The 22,255-nt window shown below is 45.3% G+C and overlaps 4 protein-coding genes across 4 annotated transcripts; 3 read left to right on the top strand and 1 right to left on the bottom strand.

Annotated features, from left to right (window-relative positions):
• The first annotated feature begins 660 nt into the window (after window positions 1-660).
• snrnp200 (small nuclear ribonucleoprotein 200 (U5)) lies at window positions 661-13,369 on the top strand. The gene is made up of 44 exons (XM_040194756.2): window positions 661-1,025; window positions 1,284-1,447; window positions 2,016-2,187; window positions 2,270-2,462; window positions 2,550-2,605; window positions 2,721-2,819; window positions 2,922-3,074; window positions 3,161-3,260; window positions 3,352-3,488; window positions 3,572-3,649; window positions 3,774-3,947; window positions 4,038-4,175; window positions 4,257-4,412; window positions 4,522-4,692; window positions 4,783-4,976; window positions 5,116-5,239; window positions 5,368-5,517; window positions 5,623-5,865; window positions 5,948-6,136; window positions 6,239-6,436; window positions 6,532-6,684; window positions 6,780-6,860; window positions 7,091-7,174; window positions 7,338-7,444; window positions 7,538-7,656; window positions 7,742-7,896; window positions 7,977-8,166; window positions 8,260-8,433; window positions 8,553-8,713; window positions 8,806-9,033; window positions 9,136-9,327; window positions 9,418-9,596; window positions 9,703-9,854; window positions 9,943-10,051; window positions 10,150-10,258; window positions 10,352-10,541; window positions 10,660-10,824; window positions 10,979-11,100; window positions 11,196-11,339; window positions 11,441-11,617; window positions 11,724-11,884; window positions 12,031-12,112; window positions 12,258-12,350; window positions 12,825-13,369. The coding sequence occupies exons 1-44, from the start codon at window positions 981-983 to the stop codon at window positions 12,972-12,974; spliced, it is 6,411 nt and encodes a 2,136-aa protein (XP_040050690.2). The 5' UTR covers window positions 661-980; the 3' UTR covers window positions 12,975-13,369.
• Window positions 13,370-13,373: 4 nt separating this feature from the next.
• Window positions 13,374-16,719, bottom strand: ciao1 (cytosolic iron-sulfur assembly component 1). The gene is made up of 8 exons (XM_040194757.2): window positions 16,244-16,719; window positions 15,479-15,840; window positions 14,856-15,004; window positions 14,662-14,773; window positions 14,482-14,570; window positions 14,200-14,401; window positions 13,925-13,994; window positions 13,374-13,752 (listed from the first exon to the last, which is right to left on the bottom strand). The coding sequence occupies exons 2-8, from the start codon at window positions 15,615-15,617 to the stop codon at window positions 13,518-13,520; spliced, it is 996 nt and encodes a 331-aa protein (XP_040050691.1). The 5' UTR covers window positions 15,618-15,840; window positions 16,244-16,719; the 3' UTR covers window positions 13,374-13,517.
• Window positions 16,320-18,856, top strand: tmem127 (transmembrane protein 127). The gene is made up of 3 exons (XM_040194758.2): window positions 16,320-17,092; window positions 17,193-17,357; window positions 17,469-18,856. Exons 1-3 carry the CDS (start codon window positions 16,849-16,851, stop codon window positions 17,777-17,779), a joined length of 720 nt encoding a protein of 239 aa, XP_040050692.1. The 5' UTR covers window positions 16,320-16,848; the 3' UTR covers window positions 17,780-18,856.
• Window positions 18,857-19,378: 522 nt separating this feature from the next.
• On the top strand, window positions 19,379-22,083 carry gatd3l (glutamine amidotransferase class 1 domain containing 3, like). The gene is made up of 7 exons (XM_040196788.2): window positions 19,379-19,725; window positions 19,817-19,869; window positions 19,944-20,057; window positions 20,178-20,309; window positions 20,405-20,497; window positions 21,592-21,757; window positions 21,844-22,083. The coding sequence occupies exons 1-7, from the start codon at window positions 19,609-19,611 to the stop codon at window positions 21,976-21,978; spliced, it is 810 nt and encodes a 269-aa protein (XP_040052722.1). The 5' UTR covers window positions 19,379-19,608; the 3' UTR covers window positions 21,979-22,083.
• Window positions 22,084-22,255: the final 172 nt, after the last annotated feature.

Genomic DNA, 22,255 nt, shown 5'->3' with positions numbered 1-22,255 from the left:
GAACAATGGTTCCTACAGGTATTTATACCAATCCTTAAAGGTGTGAAAGTTAGTGTCCACACCTCTGGGAGTGGTCTTCTGGTGAGTTCAATGTAACTCGGATTTCGAATGACCCTTAGTCAATATCAGTTGTTGTGCAAGTATTACATGTGTGCATTCCAGTTAATTACATTACATCAAATACAATCATAACTGTACATTGGTATTATTCTATTACAGTTGCAGAATTACAGTGGTTTTACAATATTGTCATTACTTTATTGATTACACAGTTTCAGAATCATGGCTGTATTCTGGTGTACACTATATGCATTTTATTAATTTTATGAACCGGGTCGTGAGTTTATTTCTAATATCCTGCAAACACAAAAACACTCTCTGGTCTGTCATCTGGGTGTGAAAGTTGTGCGTGCTGCCCATTTACCTTCAATATGGCCCTGACATGTTTGGAGCAACCAGACATGTTGATGTCCATATTAGCCGGCTTATTTAAGACAACGGCTAAAAACAATTCAAAGCGTGAGGGATTTTAGCACAACCCATTGACAACATGAACAATAACAGAATCACTGCTTTCATTTGTTCTACGCAATGAGCAGGCTCTCAATGGGTGCTAATTACTAATCAATCATTTAAAAAATATAATTATTATGGAAACAGGCAATTTAATAAAGCATGAGGAGATTAGGACAGCCTGCAGGGGGCCCTCTTCGCCGTGTGCACCATGTTTAACCTTTGACACCGGAAACGGAAAAAAACAACTGCGTTTTGTGACGTCGGAGAGACGCAGTTAACGTTACTTACATGAACCTCCGACATTTTGAAAACTGTCCCATGCTGTAAAACCTTACGACTGCACCAATGATCCCAGCGTCCACATAGAAGAAACGCGGTGGAGTCAGCGCTGGATGTTCCGAGTCAGCGGACGTGTTCACGTTTAGTCAAAAGCGCATAAAAAGCGAAAAGAAGGAACTCGCACGATGGCGGATGTTACTGCCCGTAGCCTGCAGTACGAGTACAAAGCGGTGAGTGCGGACTGTGTTTGAGGAGAAACGTATTCAATACGATTATATGATTTCCAAAGGCTTTATCTCTCGTGGCGTTTCCTGTAGTGTGTTTTAAGTTAACCAGGGAACAAATAAGTAAACGCTTAAAAGTTGTATATAAGTTAAGCCACTGCGTGTTTAGCTAGCCATTCCGCTAACTAGCTTAGCTTAGCTGTGGCGACGGTGGTGCCGCCGCGGATCACCGTAACGTTACGTGCGTTTGTCTCGACTTGGTAGAACTCCAACTTGGTGTTACAAGCCGATCGCTCCCTGATCGACCGCACACGGAGAGATGAACCCAACGGAGAGGTGCTGTCCCTGGTGGGGAAGCTGGAGGGGACCAAGATGGGCGACAAGGCTCAGAGGACCAAACCACAGAAGCTGGAGGAGAGACGAGACAAGTACGTGATGTCAACAACACGTTTGATCCACATTTTTTTTAAAGTTTATACAACTAACCGTTTTGTGTACATGTTTTTCGCCTCCGTAATCACGTTTATATGGTCGTCAAAGCCTCTCAATAAAGCTGCGAATTAAAATGCTTTTAACCAATTTGAAGGGTCTCGGTGTCTAAACTTCTTTGAGAAGTTGACATCTGGAATTTTTTACAGCAGAACACATTGGTTCTTGTAAATACAAACCCAGAATACACCAATGCAATGTTAAGTAATTATTGATTCATGATTATTTTCCAACCAATAGTAAAATAATATATCTTCATAATTTAATGAATCAGGACTCGTTTAAAAAAATTAAGCAGTTTAAGTAAACCATAATAATTAAACCTCACAACAATATATATGTATATATTTTGAATATAATATTTATATATATATATATATATATATATATATATTTCTTGTATTGAAATAAATGCTGCAGTATAATTATTAATCTGCTATGGACTGGAATATATCATATAGCATTTGATGTCTTCATGAGTGATTTTGCCTTGTTCCGTCGATCCAGGAGGCGAAAGAGAGATGAGGACAGACACGACATTAACAAGATGAAGGGTTTTACTCTCCTGTCTGAAGGCATTGATGAAATGGTGGGCATCGTGTATAAGCCCAAAACCAAAGAAACAAGAGAGACCTATGAAGTGTTGCTTAGCTTCATTCATGCTGCTTTGGGAGATCAGGTCAGTAAACTCTAAAAAACACTTTTTAAAATTCAGCGCTTTTCTTTTAAGTTTTAATTGACCTTTTTATGTTTCTTTGCAGCCGCGTGATATTCTGTGTGGTGCGGCAGATGAAGTTCTAGCGGTGTTGAAGAACGATAAAATGAGAGACAAGGAACGGCGGCGTGAAGTAGAGCAGCTTCTCGGGCCTGCGGACGATACCCGCTACCATGTGTTGGTTAACCTGGGAAAGAAGATCTCTGACTACGGAGGAGACAAGGACTTACAGAATATGGGTAATTAATAATTACAAAGTAGTTATTATTAACAAGTTACTGACTGAAGAAAATATTGTGACGCTGGACCATATGTTGCCTTTACAGATGATAATATCGATGAAACCTACGGTGTGAACGTCCAGTTTGAGTCTGATGAGGAGGTGAGGGCTTTTTGCTTAATCATTCAAAACAAATGTTATTCCTTATATGTAGCTGAAAGATCTGAGTTTTAGGTGTGTTGTGTCATGTATGTATTTGTCTCTTGTATTTATTTAGGAGGGGGATGAAGATCAGTTTGGAGAGGTACGCGACGAACACTCTGATGAAGACAGCGAAGGAGAGGAGGCCGGTGTGGGCTGCGCTCTTTCAGCCAACGTAAGTAACTTCTGAATCAATGTTTACAAAAATAGTTTTTTTTTTTTTTCCATTATTCCTCATAACACCCCGCTGAGAGTTAATTAGTCACTTGCCATTTAGCTTGGTGCCACGGGCGACGTAATGTCGGCAAAGAAAAAAGATCTACATCCTCGGGACATCGATGCCTTCTGGCTCCAGCGTCAGCTCAGCCGTTTCTATGACGATGCCATTGTCTCCCAAAAGAAAGCTGATGAAGTGTTAGAAATCCTGCGGGTAAGGGTTGTCTGTTGTGAGCTTTTCGCCCGTACACTTGTATATTATTCAGACTTGATCATCAATTGTGTCTCCGTATTCAACAGACTGCCAGCGATGACAGAGAATGTGAGAACCAGCTGGTGTTGCTGCTGGGCTTCAACACTTTTGATTTCATCAAAATCCTCCGTCAGCATCGTCGCATGAGTAAGTCAGTAGCATAGAAGAATGTTTTTTTTTTAAAATGATTTGGTCTCGTGCCTCTTTTTTTTAAACAATTTTTTCTTCTGACATACAGTTCAGTATTGCACAATGTTGGCAAGTGCTCAGAGTGAGGCAGAAAAGGAGAGAATCATTGGAAAGATGGAGTCTGATCAGGACCTGTCAAAGATCCTTTATCAGCTGCAAGAGACAGAGAAGGAGGATATTATTCGGGTAAGGCCCCTTGCTCGCAAAATTATTATTATTTTTTAGTTCTTTCTGTCCTGTCTGTTGTTCATGTGCGTTTGTGTTCTTAGGAGGAGCGATCTCGTAGGGAGAGGGTGAGGAAGTCTCGTGTTGATGACTTGGAAGCAATGGACATTGACCACGGAGAGGTAAATAGTGTTTCTGTTCACATATCAACTGCAATCATGCAACCCACTGCTGGCGTTTTCACAATAAGGAATTACTTTGCTTTATTGGTATATTTACAAAGATGTTGCCTGTTTTCTCATACAGTCGATGGCCACTCGGCAATTGTTAGACCTCGATGACCTGGCCTTCACCCAGGGGAGCCACTTCATGGCCAACAAGCGCTGCCAACTCCCAGACGGCTCATTTCGCAAACAGCGCAAAGGCTACGAGGAGGTCCACGTGCCTGCCCTCAAACCCAAGCCCTTTGCTGATGATGAGGTTTGTTATGTCTCATTACAAACTAATGCAAAGCTTTCAGTGACCTGTAGTGTATAGATGGATTCATTCAGTATTTTATTTTATCTTCAGGTGCTTGTTCCTATTGAGAAGTTGCCTAAGTATGCACAAGCCGGATTTGAAGGTTTCAAAACCCTCAACCGAATCCAGAGCAAATTGTTCAAGACAGCCTTGGAGACAGACGAGAACCTGCTAGTGTGTGCACCTACAGTAAGTTAAACGAGCCCAAATCACTGTGACGGATTATTCTCAAGCGTATCTTCTCCTATAACATATTATTTCTGTTCCCAGGGAGCTGGTAAGACCAATGTTGCTTTGATGGCAATGCTGAGAGAAATTGGAAAGCACATAAACCTGGATGGAACAATCAACGTCGACGACTTCAAAATCATCTACATTGCACCAATGCGCTCGCTCGTACAGGAGATGGTGGGAAGTTTCAGTAAGGTGAGGCCCATCTCCGTCCTGCAGGGATTTGTAGGGATTACTACATTGGTATCAGATTATTATTATTTTTTTGTGGTTTCATTACTCCTTTTTTTTCTTTTTTTCACAGCGCTTGGCGAGTTACGGTATCACAGTGTCCGAGCTGACCGGAGACCACCAGCTCTGCAAAGAGGAGATCAATGCCACTCAAATCATCGTCTGCACCCCTGAGAAATGGGACATCATCACCCGTAAGGGCGGCGATCGTACCTACACCCAGCTAGTGCGGCTCATTATTATTGTAAGTACCGGGAATATGTTGATGAAAGATCATGTCATAAAACAAGGATAGTACATGTGCAAATGTTTTGACACGAAACCTCATGTGCAGGATGAAATCCACCTTCTGCACGATGACCGTGGACCCGTGTTGGAATCTCTGGTGGCCAGAACCATCCGCAATGTGGAGCTGACCCAGGAGGACGTGCGTCTGCTGGGCCTCAGTGCCACCCTGCCCAACTATGAAGATGTAGCTACCTGCCTGCGGGTAGATCCTGCTAAGGGACTCTTCTACTTTGACAACAGGTACATTGTTTGAAGGATGACCCAAAAGAAAGTACTTGGTACATGCATTTGGAGAAAGTCTCCATAACAGCTGCACGTCTTTTCTTGTTTGCACTTCTTGCATGTTCGTCTACAATAACCCTGAACATTTTCTCCGTAGTTTCCGCCCCGTGCCGCTGGAGCAGACTTATGTCGGCATCACAGAGAAGAAGGCCATCAAGCGTTTCCAGATCATGAATGAGATTGTCTATGAAAAAATCATGGAGCATGCAGGAAAGAACCAGGTAGGTCTTCTTTTTAACCAAGGAAGAAAAATGTACTTGAGTTGTGCAGCACTACCTGCTGAACTACTATGAATTAGCAGTTTGTTACCAGATGAGAGAAAATCCTGACATTCACGTGTCTCTATCAGGTGCTCGTGTTTGTCCACTCCCGGAAGGAGACCGGAAAGACCGCAAGGGCCATAAGAGACATGTGTTTGGAAAAGGACACGCTGGGGCTTTTCCTCAGAGAAGGTTCAGCATCCACTGAAGTGCTGAGAACGGAGGCCGAGCAGTGCAAGGTGAGCTAACGCCTCTAAACCCGCAACCAAGTTCTAAAGTTGTTGTTGTTGTTAAGTGTTTTTTTTTAAGAATCCTGTTTGACTTACTTTAACTTTCTTATCTAGAACCTCGAGCTGAAGGATTTGCTGCCCTATGGCTTTGCTATCCACCACGCTGGTATGACCAGAGTTGATCGTACGCTGGTAGAGGATCTGTTTGCGGATCGACACATCCAGGTCCTGGTGTCCACAGCCACTCTGGCTTGGGGTGTCAACCTGCCTGCCCACACTGTCATCATCAAAGGCACTCAGGTGTACAGCCCAGAGAAAGGCAGATGGACTGAACTTGGAGCCCTGGACATTTTGCAGGTGAGTGGCTGGATACAGAGCGGCTTTGTACTAAACTGCAGGAAAGAGGGCTTACACAACACAATTATTGTTTTTATTTCAGATGCTTGGTCGAGCCGGCCGTCCCCAGTATGACACCAAGGGGGAAGGAATCCTGATCACGTCTCATGGAGAGCTGCAGTACTATCTGTCCCTGCTCAACCAGCAGCTGCCCATTGAGAGTCAGATGGTGTGCAAGCTGCCTGACATGCTCAATGCTGAGATAGTACTGGGCAATGTGCAGACTGTTAAGGTGGGTCGCTTGGAGAAATGAATCATCGAATGCATAAAGAGGCAACCAAATATCCTATTTATTTTAAAATTTCTAAAACCTTTCATATTCCTCCTGTTTTAGGATGCCGTGAACTGGCTGGGTTACACCTACCTGTATGTGCGCATGCTGCGTAACCCCACCCTGTACGGCGTGTCCCACGATGACCGCAGCGCGGATTCCCTGCTGGAGAGACGCAGGATGGACCTCATCCACACAGCAGCCAATGTCCTGGACAAGAACACTCTTGTTAAATATGACAAGAGGACTGGCAGCTTCCAGGTGTGGACAATAATCAGTTATTATCTCATCTTCACTTTAAACTCCAATGCTGTAAACTTAGTGTGACATCAACGTTTTCATTTTTTCACCTGAAGGTTACAGACCTCGGACGCATTGCCAGTCACTTCTACATCACTCATGACTCCATTCAAACTTACAACCAGCTGCTGAAGCCCACGCTCAGTGAGATTGAGCTCTTCAGAGTATTTTCCCTTTCCTCAGAGTTCAGGAACATCAACGTGAGAGAGGTATGGTTTCCACTCATGGTTATTCGGTTATAACTCAACAAAGCTCCATTCAACATGATCAGATCATATGCTGAAATGTTGCTGTGTCTTTTTAGGAGGAGAAGTTGGAACTTCAGAAGCTGCTGGAAAGGGTTCCCATTCCTGTCAAGGAAAGCATTGAGGAGCCCAGTGCTAAGGTAGCATTCATAGCAAGTGTTACCATTGTACAAAAATATTAATTCTCATGCCAACAATGTGGTTAGTTTTAGATGTAATCCTGCTTTAAACAACTACTACTTTCATTCATTATCATGCGCCCTGCCAACGTGATGGCGTTTACTTTGGAATCTGGTGCGCAGATACTAAGAATCATTAAATTGATTACAATAAAGCATTTTCCTTGTATTTTGTGTCGTATCCCATTTAGATCAACGTGCTTCTCCAGGCGTACATCTCTCAACTCAAACTGGAAGGCTTTGCCCTCATGGCCGACATGGTTTATGTCACACAGGTATTTTATCTCTTCGCATTGCAGTTTTCCCAAAATGTTTAAGTACAAGAGCTGGACTTCCTGGGTTATATATCAGATGTGTTGTGGTAACAAAATATACTCTTTGTACTTTAAATAAATTAATAAATCTATTCTATTAATATTCCTTTTGTTTCCCTTGCAGAGTGCTGGAAGGTTAATGCGGGCCATATTTGAGATTGTTCTCAACAGGGGCTGGGCTCAACTGACGGACAAGACCATGAATCTTTGCAAGATGATTGATAAGAGAATGTAAATGTGTCTCTCTTCCCCCTCCAAAATAGGCCTCATGTAATTGGTTTTCAGGGGCCAGCCGCTGATGTTCTGTATCCCTGCTCCCCACAGGTGGCAGTCAATGTCCCCACTGCGACAGTTCAAGAAACTGCCAGAGGAAGTGATCAAGAAGATCGAGAAGAAGAACTTCCCCTTTGAGCGTCTCTATGACCTCAACCACAATGAGATCGGTGAGTTTTCTTCCCCCCCGACAACCTCCCTTTATTTCCTCCGCAGCCGGGAAAGTCATCACAAGTCACGCGTTCAATTTTTCAGGTGAGCTGATCCGAATGCCAAAAATGGGGAAGACCATCCATAAATTTGTCCACCAGTTCCCCAAACTGGACCTGGCTGTCCATCTGCAGCCCATCACCCGCTCTACACTGAAAGTGGAGCTCACCATCACGCCTGACTTCCAGTGGGATGACAAGGTCAGTCAGTGGACCCTCGATGTGCTGCCTGTACTAAGCTGTATCTCTGCCTCCTGACACACTAAACCTCTCCCACTTAGATTCATGGATCTTCTGAGGCTTTCTGGATCCTGGTGGAGGATGTGGACAGTGAGGTCATACTCCACCACGAGTATTTCCTGCTCAAAGCCAAGTACGCCCAGGACGAACACCTTGTGACCTTCTTCGTCCCGGTGTTTGAGCCTCTGCCTCCGCAGTACTTCATCCGCGTGGTCTCAGACCGATGGCTCTGTAAGTTCCTCATTGAAACGTTTGTGTTTACAGAATTCTGTTGGGGTTTTCAGCATTTCGACTAACTGCTTTATTTTGTCCGTCTTTCTTCAGCCTGTGAGACTCAGCTCCCAGTATCCTTCCGTCATCTGATCCTACCAGAGAAATACCCTCCACCTACTGAGCTGCTGGACCTGCAGCCGCTGCCCGTCACCGCTCTCAGGAACTCCGCCTTTGAGGCTCTCTACCAGAACAAGTTCCCCTTCTTCAACCCCATTCAGACACAAGGTACGTCGGCCACTCTGTATTCTGTATTTGTGGTTCTCCGTGAGGAGGAGAACCACAAGGCTCTCTGACCACATCACATTGGGTTCTTGACTGCAGTTGTTTTTGTTTTATTTCCTCAGTGTTCAACGCTGTGTACAACAGCGATGATAACGTGTTTGTTGGAGCTCCAACCGGCAGCGGAAAGACCATCTGTGCTGAGTTTGCTATTCTGAGGATGTTGCTGCACAACGCCGAAGGCCGCTGCGTCTACATCACCCCGATGGAAGCACTGGCTGAACAGGTATCTGTTTGTGATTTAATGGAGCTTTCTCTCAAAACGACCCTTTCTTAATTTGTTTGTAATGAAAGATGACATGAATTTCTGTCACCCAGGTGTTTGTCGACTGGCACCAGAAGTTTCAGGACATCCTGAACAAAAAGGTGGTGCTGCTGACAGGAGAAACTAGTACAGATCTGAAGCTTTTGGGAAAAGGGGACATTATTGTCAGCACCCCTGACAAATGGGACATCCTGTCTCGCCGCTGGAAACAGAGGAAGAACGTCCAGAACGTCAGCCTGTTCATCGTGGACGAGACTCACCTCATCGGGGGAGAAAACGGAGTAAGAACATGACACATTTGGTGTTCTACAGAGTTGGCGTGCAATGCCACTGTCACGTGTAAACTATGCATCATGTTGACTTCCCTTGGTTCTTTTCCTTAGCCTGTGCTGGAGGTCATCTGCTCCAGGATGAGGTACATCTCCTCTCAGATTGAGCGCCCCATCCGTATCGTGGCCCTCAGCTCATCTTTGTCCAACGCCAAAGACGTGGCCCACTGGCTGGGCTGCAACACCACAGCCACGTTCAACTTCCACCCCAACGTCAGACCTGTGCCCCTGGAGCTGCACATCCAGGTCTGTTAAATGTGTGCAAGTCAACAGAAAATGGAGTGCATGAACTTTCAGGTTTTTGATTTGCCGTTAACCTTTCTGGTGTGTTTTTAGGGCTTCAATGTGAGTCACACTCAGACTCGCCTGCTGTCCATGGCCAAGCCGGTATACCACGCCATCATGAGGCACTCTCCCTCCAAGCCCGCCGTGGTGTTTGTCCCGTCCCGCCGACAGACTCGTCTCACGGCCATCGACATCCTCACTTTCTGTGCCGCTGACGTGGTCCCTCAGAGGTCAGTTACTGCAGCGATGTCATGCCTGTATATTTGATGAGGGCGCCGATGTTTTCCTTGCACCTCGACACTGGCCAAACAACATGACATGTTTGTCTCCACGTAGGTTCTTGCATTGCACGGAGAAAGACCTCGCTCCATTCCTGGAGAAAATCAATGACTCCACTCTTAAGGAGACTCTGGCCAACGGCGTGGGCTACCTGCACGAGGGCCTGTCTGCAATGGAACGCAGAATCGTGGAGCAGCTCTTCAACTCTGGTATGAGTCTCTCTCTACCTGTATGGTCTACTTTACGTCAAGGACTAAATAAATATCATTTTAATCTCTCGTTCCTTTCTCTTTACAGGTGCTGTTCAGGTGGTGGTGTCCTCTCGTTCACTCTGCTGGGGCATCAACATATCTGCGCACCTCGTCATCGTCATGGACACCCAGTACTACAACGGCAAAATCCATGCGTAAGGCTCCCACTGGTCAATGCTCTCACGAAGCTGCGTACTGTGCACAATATGTAGTGTTATTAACACTCTGCTTGCGTTTTCCCTCTTTCTCTTAGTTACGTGGACTATCCCATATACGACGTCCTCCAGATGGTGGGCAAAGCAAACAGACCAATGCTGGATGATGAGGGACGCTGTGTTATCATGTGTCAGGGCTCGAAGAAGGTAGTTGTCTGGTTCAGTCGTGAAAACGGTAACTTATCAACTGTGTGAGCGCAAGACCAAACTAAAATGGGATCTTTCTTTTTATTTTGTCAGGACTTCTTCAAGAAGTTCCTGTACGAGCCGCTGCCGGTGGAGTCTCATCTGGACCACTGCCTCCATGACCACTTCAATGCCGAGATTGTAACCAAGACTGTGGAGAACAAGCAGGACGCTGTGGACTACCTGACGTGGACATTCCTCTACCGCCGCATGACCCAGAACCCCAACTACTACAACCTGCAAGGTGAGTCTCACCCTGTCCGGTTTAAGCATTGAACCACTGCTTTGAAAGATGTACTTTTTTCTTATACACTGTACAAAATGTTGGTATCAAATGTCAAGCTGTGTGCTTACTTTATCAGGCATGTCCCATCGTCACCTGTCGGACCACCTGTCTGAGCTGGTGGAACACACGCTGCATGACCTGGAGCAGTCCAAGTGCATCAGCATTGAGGACGAGATGGACGTCGCGCCGCTCAACTTGGGCATGATCGCTGCCTACTACTACATCAACTACACCACCATCGGTTTGTGCCAATTAAAGGGTCCTATACTATATATAAATCTGTTAATGCCTAAACATCACGCCTGTCATGAATACCTTGTGTCTGTGCGTGTTTATATAAGAATGTGTCGAATGAACACATAACTGACCTGTCTTTGTGTGGTTGTGTTTGGCAGAGTTGTTCAGCATGTCCCTGAATGCCAAGACAAAGATCCGTGGATTAATTGAGATCATCTCCAATGCTGCTGAATACAAGAACATTCCCATTCGACATCACGAGGATGCCCTTCTCCGACAGGTAAGCGAACTGGACTCAAACAGAATTACATCGTTCCGCACACTCTACCAGGTCGATTATGTTTGGGATGCATCAACTCATTTTTTCTATTTCAGTTGGCCCAGAAGGTCCCCCATAAGCTGAACAACCCGAAGTACAACGACCCCCACGTGAAGACAAACCTGCTGCTGCAGGCCCACCTCTCCAGGATGCAGCTGAGTGCTGAGCTGCAGTCGGACACAGAGGACATCCTGAGCAAGGTGCAGGTTTAAGGAGATCACTGAGCACTGAGCGGAAGGAGGCTGTTGCGTTACAGAACAGCATACCCGTGCATAGATTTCAACCTGTTTTGTTTTCGTAGGCGGTGCGTCTGATCCAGGCCTGCGTTGATGTCCTGTCCAGCAATGGCTGGCTGAGTCCTGCCCTGGCCGCTATGGAGCTGGCCCAGATGGTCACTCAGGCTATGTGGTCCAAGGACTCCTACCTCAAACAGCTGCCCTTCTTCACTTCAGAGCACATCAAGCGCTGCACCGACAAGGTACGCCCGTGTTGACATGTTATACTAAACCGCAACTCACTCTGGTATGATTGCACACCGGTCGTATGCATAACACTGACCATCGTGTCATTGCTCTTTTCTTCAGGGTGTAGAGAGCATCTTTGACATCATGGAGATGGAAGACGAAGAAAGAACCGCTTTGCTGCAACTTTCAGACGCCCAGATGGCTGATGTGGCTCGCTTCTCTAACCGCTACCCGAACATAGAGCTGTCCTACGAAGTGGCAGAAAAGGAGAACATCAAGAGGTATGTGTGGATTCTGATATCAGAACCATTGTTTGCAGTAATGACCGAACGTGCTCCCCAGGAACAAATCCTATGGTTAAGCAAAAGCTGCTTTTATTCCCTCACACATCATTTGGGGTTAAATGTTGATGTCGGCTTCTTTGCAGTGGAAGTCCGGTTCTGGTTCAGGTTCAGCTGGAGAGAGAGGAGGAGGTGACTGGACCTGTCATCGCACCGCTCTTCCCACAGGTAAAGGCAATATATTTTTGCATGTCAAGGAATCTTTTATTAAAAAAAAAATATATATATATATATATATATGTGTATATATATATATATAATGTCCTCCCAGGTCATGTAATGACTCTTTTCTAAATATATTTCATTGTTACAGAAACGTGAGGAGGGCTGGTGGGTGGTGATTGGAGACCCCAAGTCAAACAGCCTCATATCGATCAAGAGGCTGACTCTCCAGCAGAAAGCAAAGGTCAGTGAGAGTCTCGTATCTCTGATGACGCAAGGATTCACTGTTGCCGTTGATCCGATCTACTTCACACTTTTTATGAGTATTGCAAATGTAATTACGACATGTGACACATTCAACATTAATAAACAGGCGCTCTGTTGCGGGGGGCTGAGCGTTAGGGCTTTGGGGGCCTGCACATGTTGTCTACTTTGGGAAAACTGCAGCTGGCTGCGTCTTTTGCGGTACAAGTAGCTAGAATAGTTGCGTATTTCTATAGCTGTTATTATCTGAGTCATTTCACTGCTGTGTCCCAACTACCGTATGTCATGGCAGATGTAATGCTGAAGACTGATAAGGAGGGTGTAAAGTTGTAGCAGTACAAGGCAGCCACAAGCCAAACGGGTTCGGCCTGTTCTAAACAGGCACTGCACCAGTATTCTAATTCAGATGCTCTGTAAACTAACGGGTCTCAATTTGTTGTCGTCTCCTCTGCAGGTCAAGCTGGACTTTGTTGCACCAGCGATGGGTGTTCATAATTACACCCTGTACTTCATGAGTGACGCATACATGGGCTGTGATCAGGAGTACAAGTTTAGTGCCGATGTGAAGGAGGCTGACAGCGAGGGAGACAGCGACTCAGACTAACCAATTACTGGATTTTTGCATCTGCGTTATTGTTTGAGGGGATACGGTGTTTTTATTTTACTGTAGATATTCAGCCATTCACTTGTCATCTTTACCCTGGTGGAAATAAGTACTTTTTATCGTTAAGTGCAGTTGTCTCGTTTTTAGTCACACCAGTCCAGAATTAGCGTACAGGATCGGAGCTTCAGTGAGAATTTATGACTGAGTGTAAAGGTCTGTAAGACATTATATTCTGTGATCTTTGTTTTCATCTCAATGAAATGTCATAAACCCACCAAGATAGTCTGCCCTGTTAAGTTAGTGACAAATATGCTCTCATCCCGGAAACTTTTTTTATAAAATTCTTGAACTAGTGAAACGTTTATTTTTTTTTGCAATAAAGAGAAGGGACACAATTCATGTTTTTTATTTCTTTACAAACAGGAATAATATCAAGCTGAAATCTGCTGAGCCAAAACCAAGTTGAATGCATTATTTGTGGTGAACTCTAAATGGCACAGTTCCCACTTGCTCGCTATAACATCTTCTCCAAGCCAGTTGGGTTCAGTCCTCCTCTTGGAACCTCCAGATGGAGATCCCTCCGTCATCGCTGCAGGAGGCCAGGAGTCCTGCCTCCTTCGGGTTCCAGGCGACACAGTTCACGTCCTGGCTGTGAGCTCTGGTCACCTGAGCAGCCAGCGAGAACACGGGCTGGTCTGGATCGGCCGTCTCGTCCTCCTTGAACACTCGCACGGCATCGTCACCACAGGCAGTTGCGAGGGCGCCAGTCAGCCGACACCTAAGCAGGGATGAACAAGTTAACCTCTGTATTTATCCATATTTCAGGATTCGAGGGTAAATAAAAAGTATTTTCATGATATGGCAAAGAATTACTGATGGACCAGCAGACTGCTCCATAAATCTAGGTACAGACAGAACTCTGTGCATTATATGAAGCGGAGATTTCTTACCAGGAAATATCGTACACGGTTCGTCCATGATACCCAGACAGAGTGCAAACACATTTCCACAACAAGTCTCCTGTTGAAGAACAAGAAACCATCTGCTTACTTATTTACATACCTCGATGTACAGACTAAAGGTATTACGTTAGTATAAAATCCTTTACTTTGTTGCACTGATTAAAAACTTCACTTTGTGTGGAAGCTAACAAACGTGTAGATTACTTCTCCACATTTATGTAACTTCTCTGCCTGCCGAGGAACTTTGTTTCAGGAAAACAAACCTTGTCCGCTTTCATTGGGAGACTCTTTCCAAATCTTCACGGTGCGGTCGTCGCTGCAGGAGGCAAGTCTCTGCCCGGTGGCATCAAAAGCGAGACTCCACACTGTGGACGTGTGTCCTTGCAAGGTGGCCCGGCACTCCCAGTCGTCATCCTCTTCCTTGTAAATACAAACGTTGTTGTCGTAGCTGGCCGACGCGAGGAGCTGTACAAACGTCAGGAAAATTCATCGTGAGGTACATTTGAGAGATTCCATTCAGGTGCACAGAGCAGAGGGGAACCCACCTCCTGGGTCGGGTGCCACACGATATTCTTGACGTCCTGTGTGTGAGAGTTCACAACGGTAACACACTCGTACTCGTCGTCTTCATCCACTGTGAATCGAAAAAGGGAGAAAAAAAAAAATCACCATTTACGTAGAGATGCAGAGACCAGGCAACTTATCGTGCATCCAAGTGCACAAACCTTCCCAGACCCAGACACTCTTGTCTCGGCTACACGTTGCCAGCAGATTCCCCGAAGGTGCCCACGCCACAGACTTGACCTCATTTTCATGTCCTTCTAACACAGTCAGACTCTGCAGGAGACACGGTGAAACACTGGGTGAAATCTATGAGGTTACAGCACATTCAAAGTGAAGATTTGATTCATCCGCCGACCTCAAAGTCATCGTTCTTCTTTTTCCAGATGCAAGTGGTAGCATCAAAGCTGGCAGACGCCAGGTAGTTTCCGCAGGGAGACCAAGCCACTCTCCTCACAGTGCGCTGGTGTCCATCCTGAAGCACGCTCTTGCATATCCACGAGTCACCTAGAAAGAGATCAATTGTTCGGTTTATATTGAAGCAGCTAAAAATGGATGAGCGTGACTGCTTTATTACCAAATAACGATTCACTGGATCTGTGCGGCAATGTTACGTAAAGTGCTTGGCTTTGTTAAGTAGGATCAGCCCAAACTGAAATTGAACCATGCAAACCACATCGCATTAGTTAAAGTTAGTTTTAAGAACAGTAGAAGAGAAGCAGAAAAATAGGCTCATAAGTACCGGCGGTGGCAGAATAATAAAACCCCTTCATTTGACTTCTTTGATCGGCCCCGCGATGGCAAACCAGTGACGTAATGTAAACATAAGAGCAACCGTCAACGGTTGTGTGCGATGGATTTTATCCCGGAGGAAATACATTAACAGCCTAACGAACCCGGTGATTACAATAAAGACAGTTTTAACGTTTAATTAATAAAACAACTCAAGTGAATATTGTACAAGATAACCGTAAAACTCACCCTCTCGTCCCCATATCCGGATGGCCTTGTCGCCCCCGCAGGAGGCCAGCAGCGTCCCGCTGGGGCTCCAGCCGACGAACCAGCACCGGGAGTCCGGATGCGCGTTCAGGGTCTGAACCGGACTCAACCCCGCCTTCATGTTTGACCCGCTGATGTCACGTGGTGTCGGTTCCGGAGCTGTCTGAATAACGGGTCAACTCGAAGATAACGTGGAAAAGGAAGCGTAGGAGTCGCTTCAAAGTAGACAAGTTCAAAAAAACAAACGGGTGGGGATCGCCGCCATGTTTGCTTGTAGCTTCTTCTTCTTCTTCGTGGGGTTTCACGGCGGTCGGAATTAAGCGTAATGGATGAATTATCGCCACCTTACGCGAAAAGAATCAGCGATTAGATCCAACAGACATCACCGTGGTCCTGTTTCTATGAGGGAGTAAAAACTCATTGCATATGAAATACTAAACTATAACTGTTATACAATTTGTGACTGACATGTAGACTTTGTATGACTTCATATGTCATACTATGTCAACATTGACTGGTTTCTGTGTGGATGTATATGAAAGGCGGAAAAAAAAGGTTCACTCATTGAAAGTTCTGAAACAGTATTGTTCATGAGTTCATGAGTTCTTATGTCAAACATACAAGGAAGACAAATTCCTTGTATGTTTGACATATTTTGGCTAATAAATGTTTCCTGATTCCTGATTCCTGAGTTAAAAACCAAAACAGCAATACAATTCATAGGTCTAAAATGTAGCAATGCCTTACAGCTGTTGTGCGGCTGTATCGTCAGCAGGTGGGAGCACTGCGCACCACTCACGCGCAGACTGCAGCCTATTGAACCAACGAAGAAGGATGTTGTGAACAAGGAAGTTGATATTTTACAGGAAGCCAGCGTAAGCTCCCTTTTGTTTTGTTTTGTCTTGATTTTCTGTAATGAATTGGTGGCCATTTGTCACAACAACAGTTTGCAACATAGATTTTAGTTAATTTGGTTTCGTCACCATTAAGTTGAATTTATTGTATGACATTCGTCGTTGGCTGAGCTTCACGCGCTAACAACAAAGCTAACAGGCCCGAAGGCCACCAGTCAATTGTCTGCGCGTAAGTCACTTAATATCATCGCTTTTGTATAAAGCAGCTAGTTCTAGGATCAAACGGTGTTTGTAAACATTAGATACGATTAGAACAAAGCGCCCTGACCGCTGTCATACGTCCATCGCCCGCGTAACGTTCGCTGTACCGGCCAACTGTTTTATTTTTTTGGCTGGTCAGGTGACCAACAGTACCAACGGATAGTGTAGTGCGGTCACACATAACGTTACTGTAAATCATAGAAAAACCGAAAACACAACAATTTCTAGGCAGATCGAATGACCATGTATGCCCCGCCGGGTTCTACTGTCCCCGGAGGCCGGAGGAGGAGAGGGGGCACCTCCGTCCCCAAGCAGGCGGAGCGCAGCCTGGTGTCCGCTCTGCCCGGAGCTCTGTCCATCACGGCGCTGTGCACGGCTCTCGCAGAACCGGCCTGGCTCCGGGTTCATGGAGGCACGTGCCCGAGACAAGAACTGGGGGTGGCGGATGTCTTGGGCTACATTGACCCCAAGCTTCTGGACGGTGAGGACCAACACAAGTACATTAAAACCTGCAGATGATGTAAATGAGGGTGGTATCTAACTGGTAGCTGACGCTCCGTGGCATCTCCGTGTTCTTTCAGATTACTGTGTGAATCCACAGACCATCTTGCTGATGAGGGTGATTGCTGCCTTTTGTTTCCTGGGCATCCTGTGCAGTTTGATTGCCTTCCTCTTAGATGTGTTTGGACCCAAACACCCTGCCCTAAAGATCACACGCAGATATGCGTTTGCACACATCCTCACAGGTGTCGTACAGCAGTTCTTTTCAGATCCTTTGATTTTTATGCATTTTTGAAGAAGAGGCAGGTTGTGGTATTTGTGCTAACTTCCTGTTTTGTTTTTTTGTTTCTCATCAGTGTTGCAGTGTGCTACCGTCATAGGCTTCTGCTACTGGGCTTCGGAGCTAATCCTGTCACTACAGCAGCAACACAAAAAGTACCACGGCTCTCTCATATACGTCACATTTGCCATCAGTTTCTACCTGGTGGCAGGGGCGGGCGGAGCCTCCATCCTCGCCACAGCGGCAAACCTGCTGCGCCATTACCCCACGGAGGAAGAGGAGCAGGCTCTAGTGTTGCTCTCGGAGATGGAGGACAGCAGTGAAACGTATCCCGCTGACTATGACATTGCCAATCAGTTTCAGCCGCCGCCTGCCTACACGCCGTAATGCCGCCGGGCTGGCCTTGTTAATCCTCGCTTCTTTCTCAGCACGGCTATTGGCTGGAGGAGCAAAGTACCACTCTTATCAAATGGATACCTTCGCAAATACTCTCCATAATGAACACAGCGTGCACACTTGGTGCACAAACTCTTTGAGTGACAGTGCTTGGGTGCATGGAAGCTTTCTTTTGTGGTGGCAATTAGGATACAGTTTTTACTTTCACCACTCAAATCTTTAGTGATTTGCATGTAAATGTTTTTTTCAAACTGCAAGAGTGCTTAACATGGCTCATCGGTAATTGACGAAACAGCCGCAGCCCAATCAGGGCCGATGACAGTATTGACGGCGGGTTGTCGGCAGATCAGCAGCGGTTGTATTGCGCTCGGTCCGCGTGTGAAAGTTTTCTTAAACCTAATTTTGTTTTTATTTTTTTATATGCTTGCAGTGCGTCCAACTTTATTTTCCTAAAACATGAAAAATGTAGAAAGATACTAAGATTTTTGACATTTATTTCATATAAATTATCAAATGGACCTGGTTATTTATTTAGTTTTCTTTGGAGACTTTGTTTCTTGTGTCGGTAGACGCCCGTCACTGTTAGTCTTAGGTAATCACATCTCTACTTGAAGCAAGACAACTGTCAAAATAGGAGCCCACTTTGTGGTGTTTTAAAAAGGATTGTGGCATGTATAGTGTTGGAGAGCCAGCAGCAACGCAGGATTTGAGAAACATGTCTATGTTTTACAATGAGAGACATTTAGTTATTCATGTCATGTTTCTTGTATTTTATTTTTATTAAGAAAACTTTTCTGTACTTTGTGATTGTTTCCGTACGTGTTTGTTTTATGCATGAGTTCTTTTGTGTGCACATTTTAAACCTTCAGGCAGAATCGTATGAGAACATCTCGCAGCCAGCTGAGGCTTAAAATTGTGATTGACGTGGTGACTAGTTGGTTGTATATTGTTCTGTTTATTCATTTCCGCATTTCGTTTCTCTAATTGTCAACATATGCTTTCATCTCCTGTATGTAAATATTGATTGTTTCTACATAAAAAGTGGTCATAATAAAGATTAATGCCATATTTTGCCTCATTTAAGTCATTTCTACGCTATCGTTTGTTCTTCATTGATTGCAAGTCCTCCACCCAATGCGGTGCAGAGGGTGAGCTGTACATATTAAACCGTATACTGACTTTGACATTTCCGTCTGACCGGGGTGTTTCAGGGTTTACTGTCTAGACGTAGACGGAAGATAGAATTACAGTGGTTAAGAGCCTTACAACGTAATGGACTTTAAAGGGCATACAGTCTGCCTTGTACTGGGTAAATGCATCACGGCCCCAGTATTCTAATACAATAATCACCATTTTCAAGAAACTGCATATGGTGGCAGTGTGTTATGTTTGAAGTTACCAGTCAACTGCTACAAAATATAAAACTACATGAAATGCGTTATTTCTGCAGGTGCCTCCATCTAAGTACCATGGAAATATTTGTCTTCTAAATGGGTCAAGATATTTCCCGTGTTAAAGCACTTCACCTTCCGAATACTCTCAAGAGGTCAAGCATCACATGGCCAAATGACTTAAGGTAATCAGGTCTATGAACGAGGTATTAATAGAGAAGGGTGTTCACGCTGAGGAATAGTCCATCGAAGGCAAATAAGTAACTGCCATTCAGAGATAATAGAGCTTACGTGGTAACGTCACTTGGTCGCTCTCTGCTGGTATATAAACAGGCACAGCGAGATCCATGTTACTACCATTCAAAGTCTTCCGGCTCGGTGGCAAACTTTTACATTCTCCTCCCGACACGGTCCGATTGAAGCAAAATCATGCTGGCATCCAGGACTTTGCTCTCAAAACCAACACTGGCTGTTCTCTCTCGGCAGCCCGCGTGCTTCGTTCACCATGGTGACCATGGCAACTGGGGGAATACTAATATTGCGGTGGTAAGTGAGACATACCAACATGTGGCCGGTGAAACAAGTCAAACGCTTGGTGAGGACCTGATTGTGATTTGTGAATCACGATGTCATCCAGGTTTTCTCAGGCTGCGGCTGGTGGGACGGGACTGATGTCCACGAGGGAGTGTAGTGAGTATCAGAATGTCACACATTCCTCTAACGCATCACCATGCAGGGATGCCACTTTACCTCTCTGTCCTCAGCACCATGTACCACCTGAGCCGCAACGGCGCTCGCTTCCAGATCTTTGCTCCAAATCAACAGCAAATGCACGTGATGGACCACATGAAGAAGCAGCCTGGCTCTGGGGAGAACCGGTAGGCTTGTTTGGAAACGCTGTTCCAGTTTGAAGTGGATCTTGTTTAACATGTGTTTGCACACCCGACTTGATTAATTCCATAAGGTAGTATTTATGATTATTTCTGGCCGTCACATAGGAACATGATGATGGAATCATCTCGCTTCAGTCATGGTCAAGGAATGATGCAAATGCAAGACCTGTCCAAGCTGGACGTCAACAGCTTTGATGCAGTCATCTTCCCTGGAGGCCAAGGCGTCACGAAGAATCTGTGAGATACAAAGACTGTGTAGTGTGAAACTTAGTGAAACGGAGATGCAGGCTGGCGTGAGAACTAATATCAGTGTGTAATAATCAACTCTTTAGATCTTCTTTTGTGAAGGATGGCAAAGACTGCAAGCTGCAGAGTGATGTGGAACGGGTGCTCAAAGACTTCCACCGCTCACGCAAGCCTATCGGGTATGTATCATTCTGCCGCCATTTAATCCGTAGCAGTGGTGAAAGAATAACACTGCGTAAACCTACTTCTGTACCAAGAAGTCAAAGTATTAGGGCAGCGGCATGCAAGATTGTGACTTTACAATTCACATTTTAAATCCAAACATGAGGCAACCATGCAGACTGTTGCGGTTTGTACCACACTTTAAATCTGATTACATAAGATTACATTTAACTAGATAAAGACACAAGAGTTAAACAATCCCCGTAATGGAATTGGGACATTGGCACAACTGTAGAAAGGAAAAAAGCTCAGACAACAAGAACTGGGTTGTAGACTTTTGTGAAAGTGATTAACATCTTGGTTACCAAGTCATCCACATATTGTTTATGCTATTCTTTAACAACGGCACTTTTCCTACAATGAAGTCAGACTTCCTGCAGCAGAGCTAAAACGCCACCATTACGGAGACCACACGCTGCGATTGCACTGCTGTATGTGTGTTGTCTTCACTTAGGACCAAGAAGCCCACACCCGTATTTCTCTAAAGGCACTCAGTTGTTTCCTCTTCAGCAGATTCCACCTTTGGCCCCATAGGTTCAAGTTGGGAGGAATAATGTGAGGTCAGCAAACTACTGTCTTTATAAGGACAATTTAAGATGTAGCTTCTTCCTCAATTTCCCGTTTCTACTTCCAGGATTATCAGTCATGTGTGGGCTGTGCACTTCCACTCCAGTCAAGCACAATAAGTGAAATCCCCTGTGTGGGTGGACCACACTGTCGGTGTGGGGGGGATTTAAATAACATGGTTACATCGAATGTAGTCCCTGCTTTATTGATGAAATGTATGAATAACTAAAAGTGATTCACGCTTACAGGTATCAGAGTATGTTTCTCCTCCTCCGTCATACTCACCGTTTGTCAGCAATAGTAGTTTTATAAGCACACACTGAGGTTCACATTGCTGTCCAGGTGATATGTACTTGGATAGCTTTTCTTTTCCTGGCTTTAAGCCCATCCTGTCCGATACCAGTAAGGCTCACACCCTGATCCGTCCGGCCTCTCAATGTCAACTGACTTAAAAACCTCGACTGGCGCTCCGCTGCTGTTTCAGACTGGCCAGCATGGCTCCGGTGCTGGCTTGCCGCGTGCTGCCCAGCATCGAGGTCACCATGGGCTACGAACGGGACGAGAACACCCGCTGGGGTAACTGGCCTCACACGAGCATGGTGCAGGCCGTGAAGAGCATGGGCGCTGGCCACAATGTCCGTGAGCCATACATATCCTTTTCTAGACCCGTGACCGTTATGTCGTTGCTTGTGATGCTGAGTAACTCCTGCTTTTGCCCTTAACCCATTTCTTTTACGAAGCCTATGTGGATGAGAAGAACAAAGTGGTCAGCACTCCTTCCTTCATGTGGGAAACAGATTATCACTATCACTACATCTTTGATGGCATTGGAAATATGGTCAAACATGTCATGCGAATGTCCACCAAGTGACACTTTCAACCCCCGGAAAAGCAGTTGGTGTGAACGAAGGCGCACCCCAGTATTGTGATGAATGATTACCTCAATCAAAATAAAGGCTTTAGGTCAAAAGCAAAAGGCTGTTGTGTGTAATTCTCTGTATTGGCTATTATGTATGTGTACATAGAGCAGATCTACACATCCGAGGGGGTCATGGGTCACGATCCAATTACCGTAACCAAGCATTTCATAACATGCCGGGAGGAGTTCATTATCCTCGCCTCAGCCTCCGATCTGAGTTATCATCGGG

Source organism: Gasterosteus aculeatus, chromosome 13, assembly GCF_964276395.1.
Source record: "Gasterosteus aculeatus chromosome 13, fGasAcu3.hap1.1, whole genome shotgun sequence".
Taxonomy (NCBI): domain Eukaryota; kingdom Metazoa; phylum Chordata; class Actinopteri; order Perciformes; family Gasterosteidae; genus Gasterosteus; species Gasterosteus aculeatus.
Note: the sequence above shows the minus strand (reverse complement) of the source record. Positions and strands in the feature narration are given on the sequence as shown.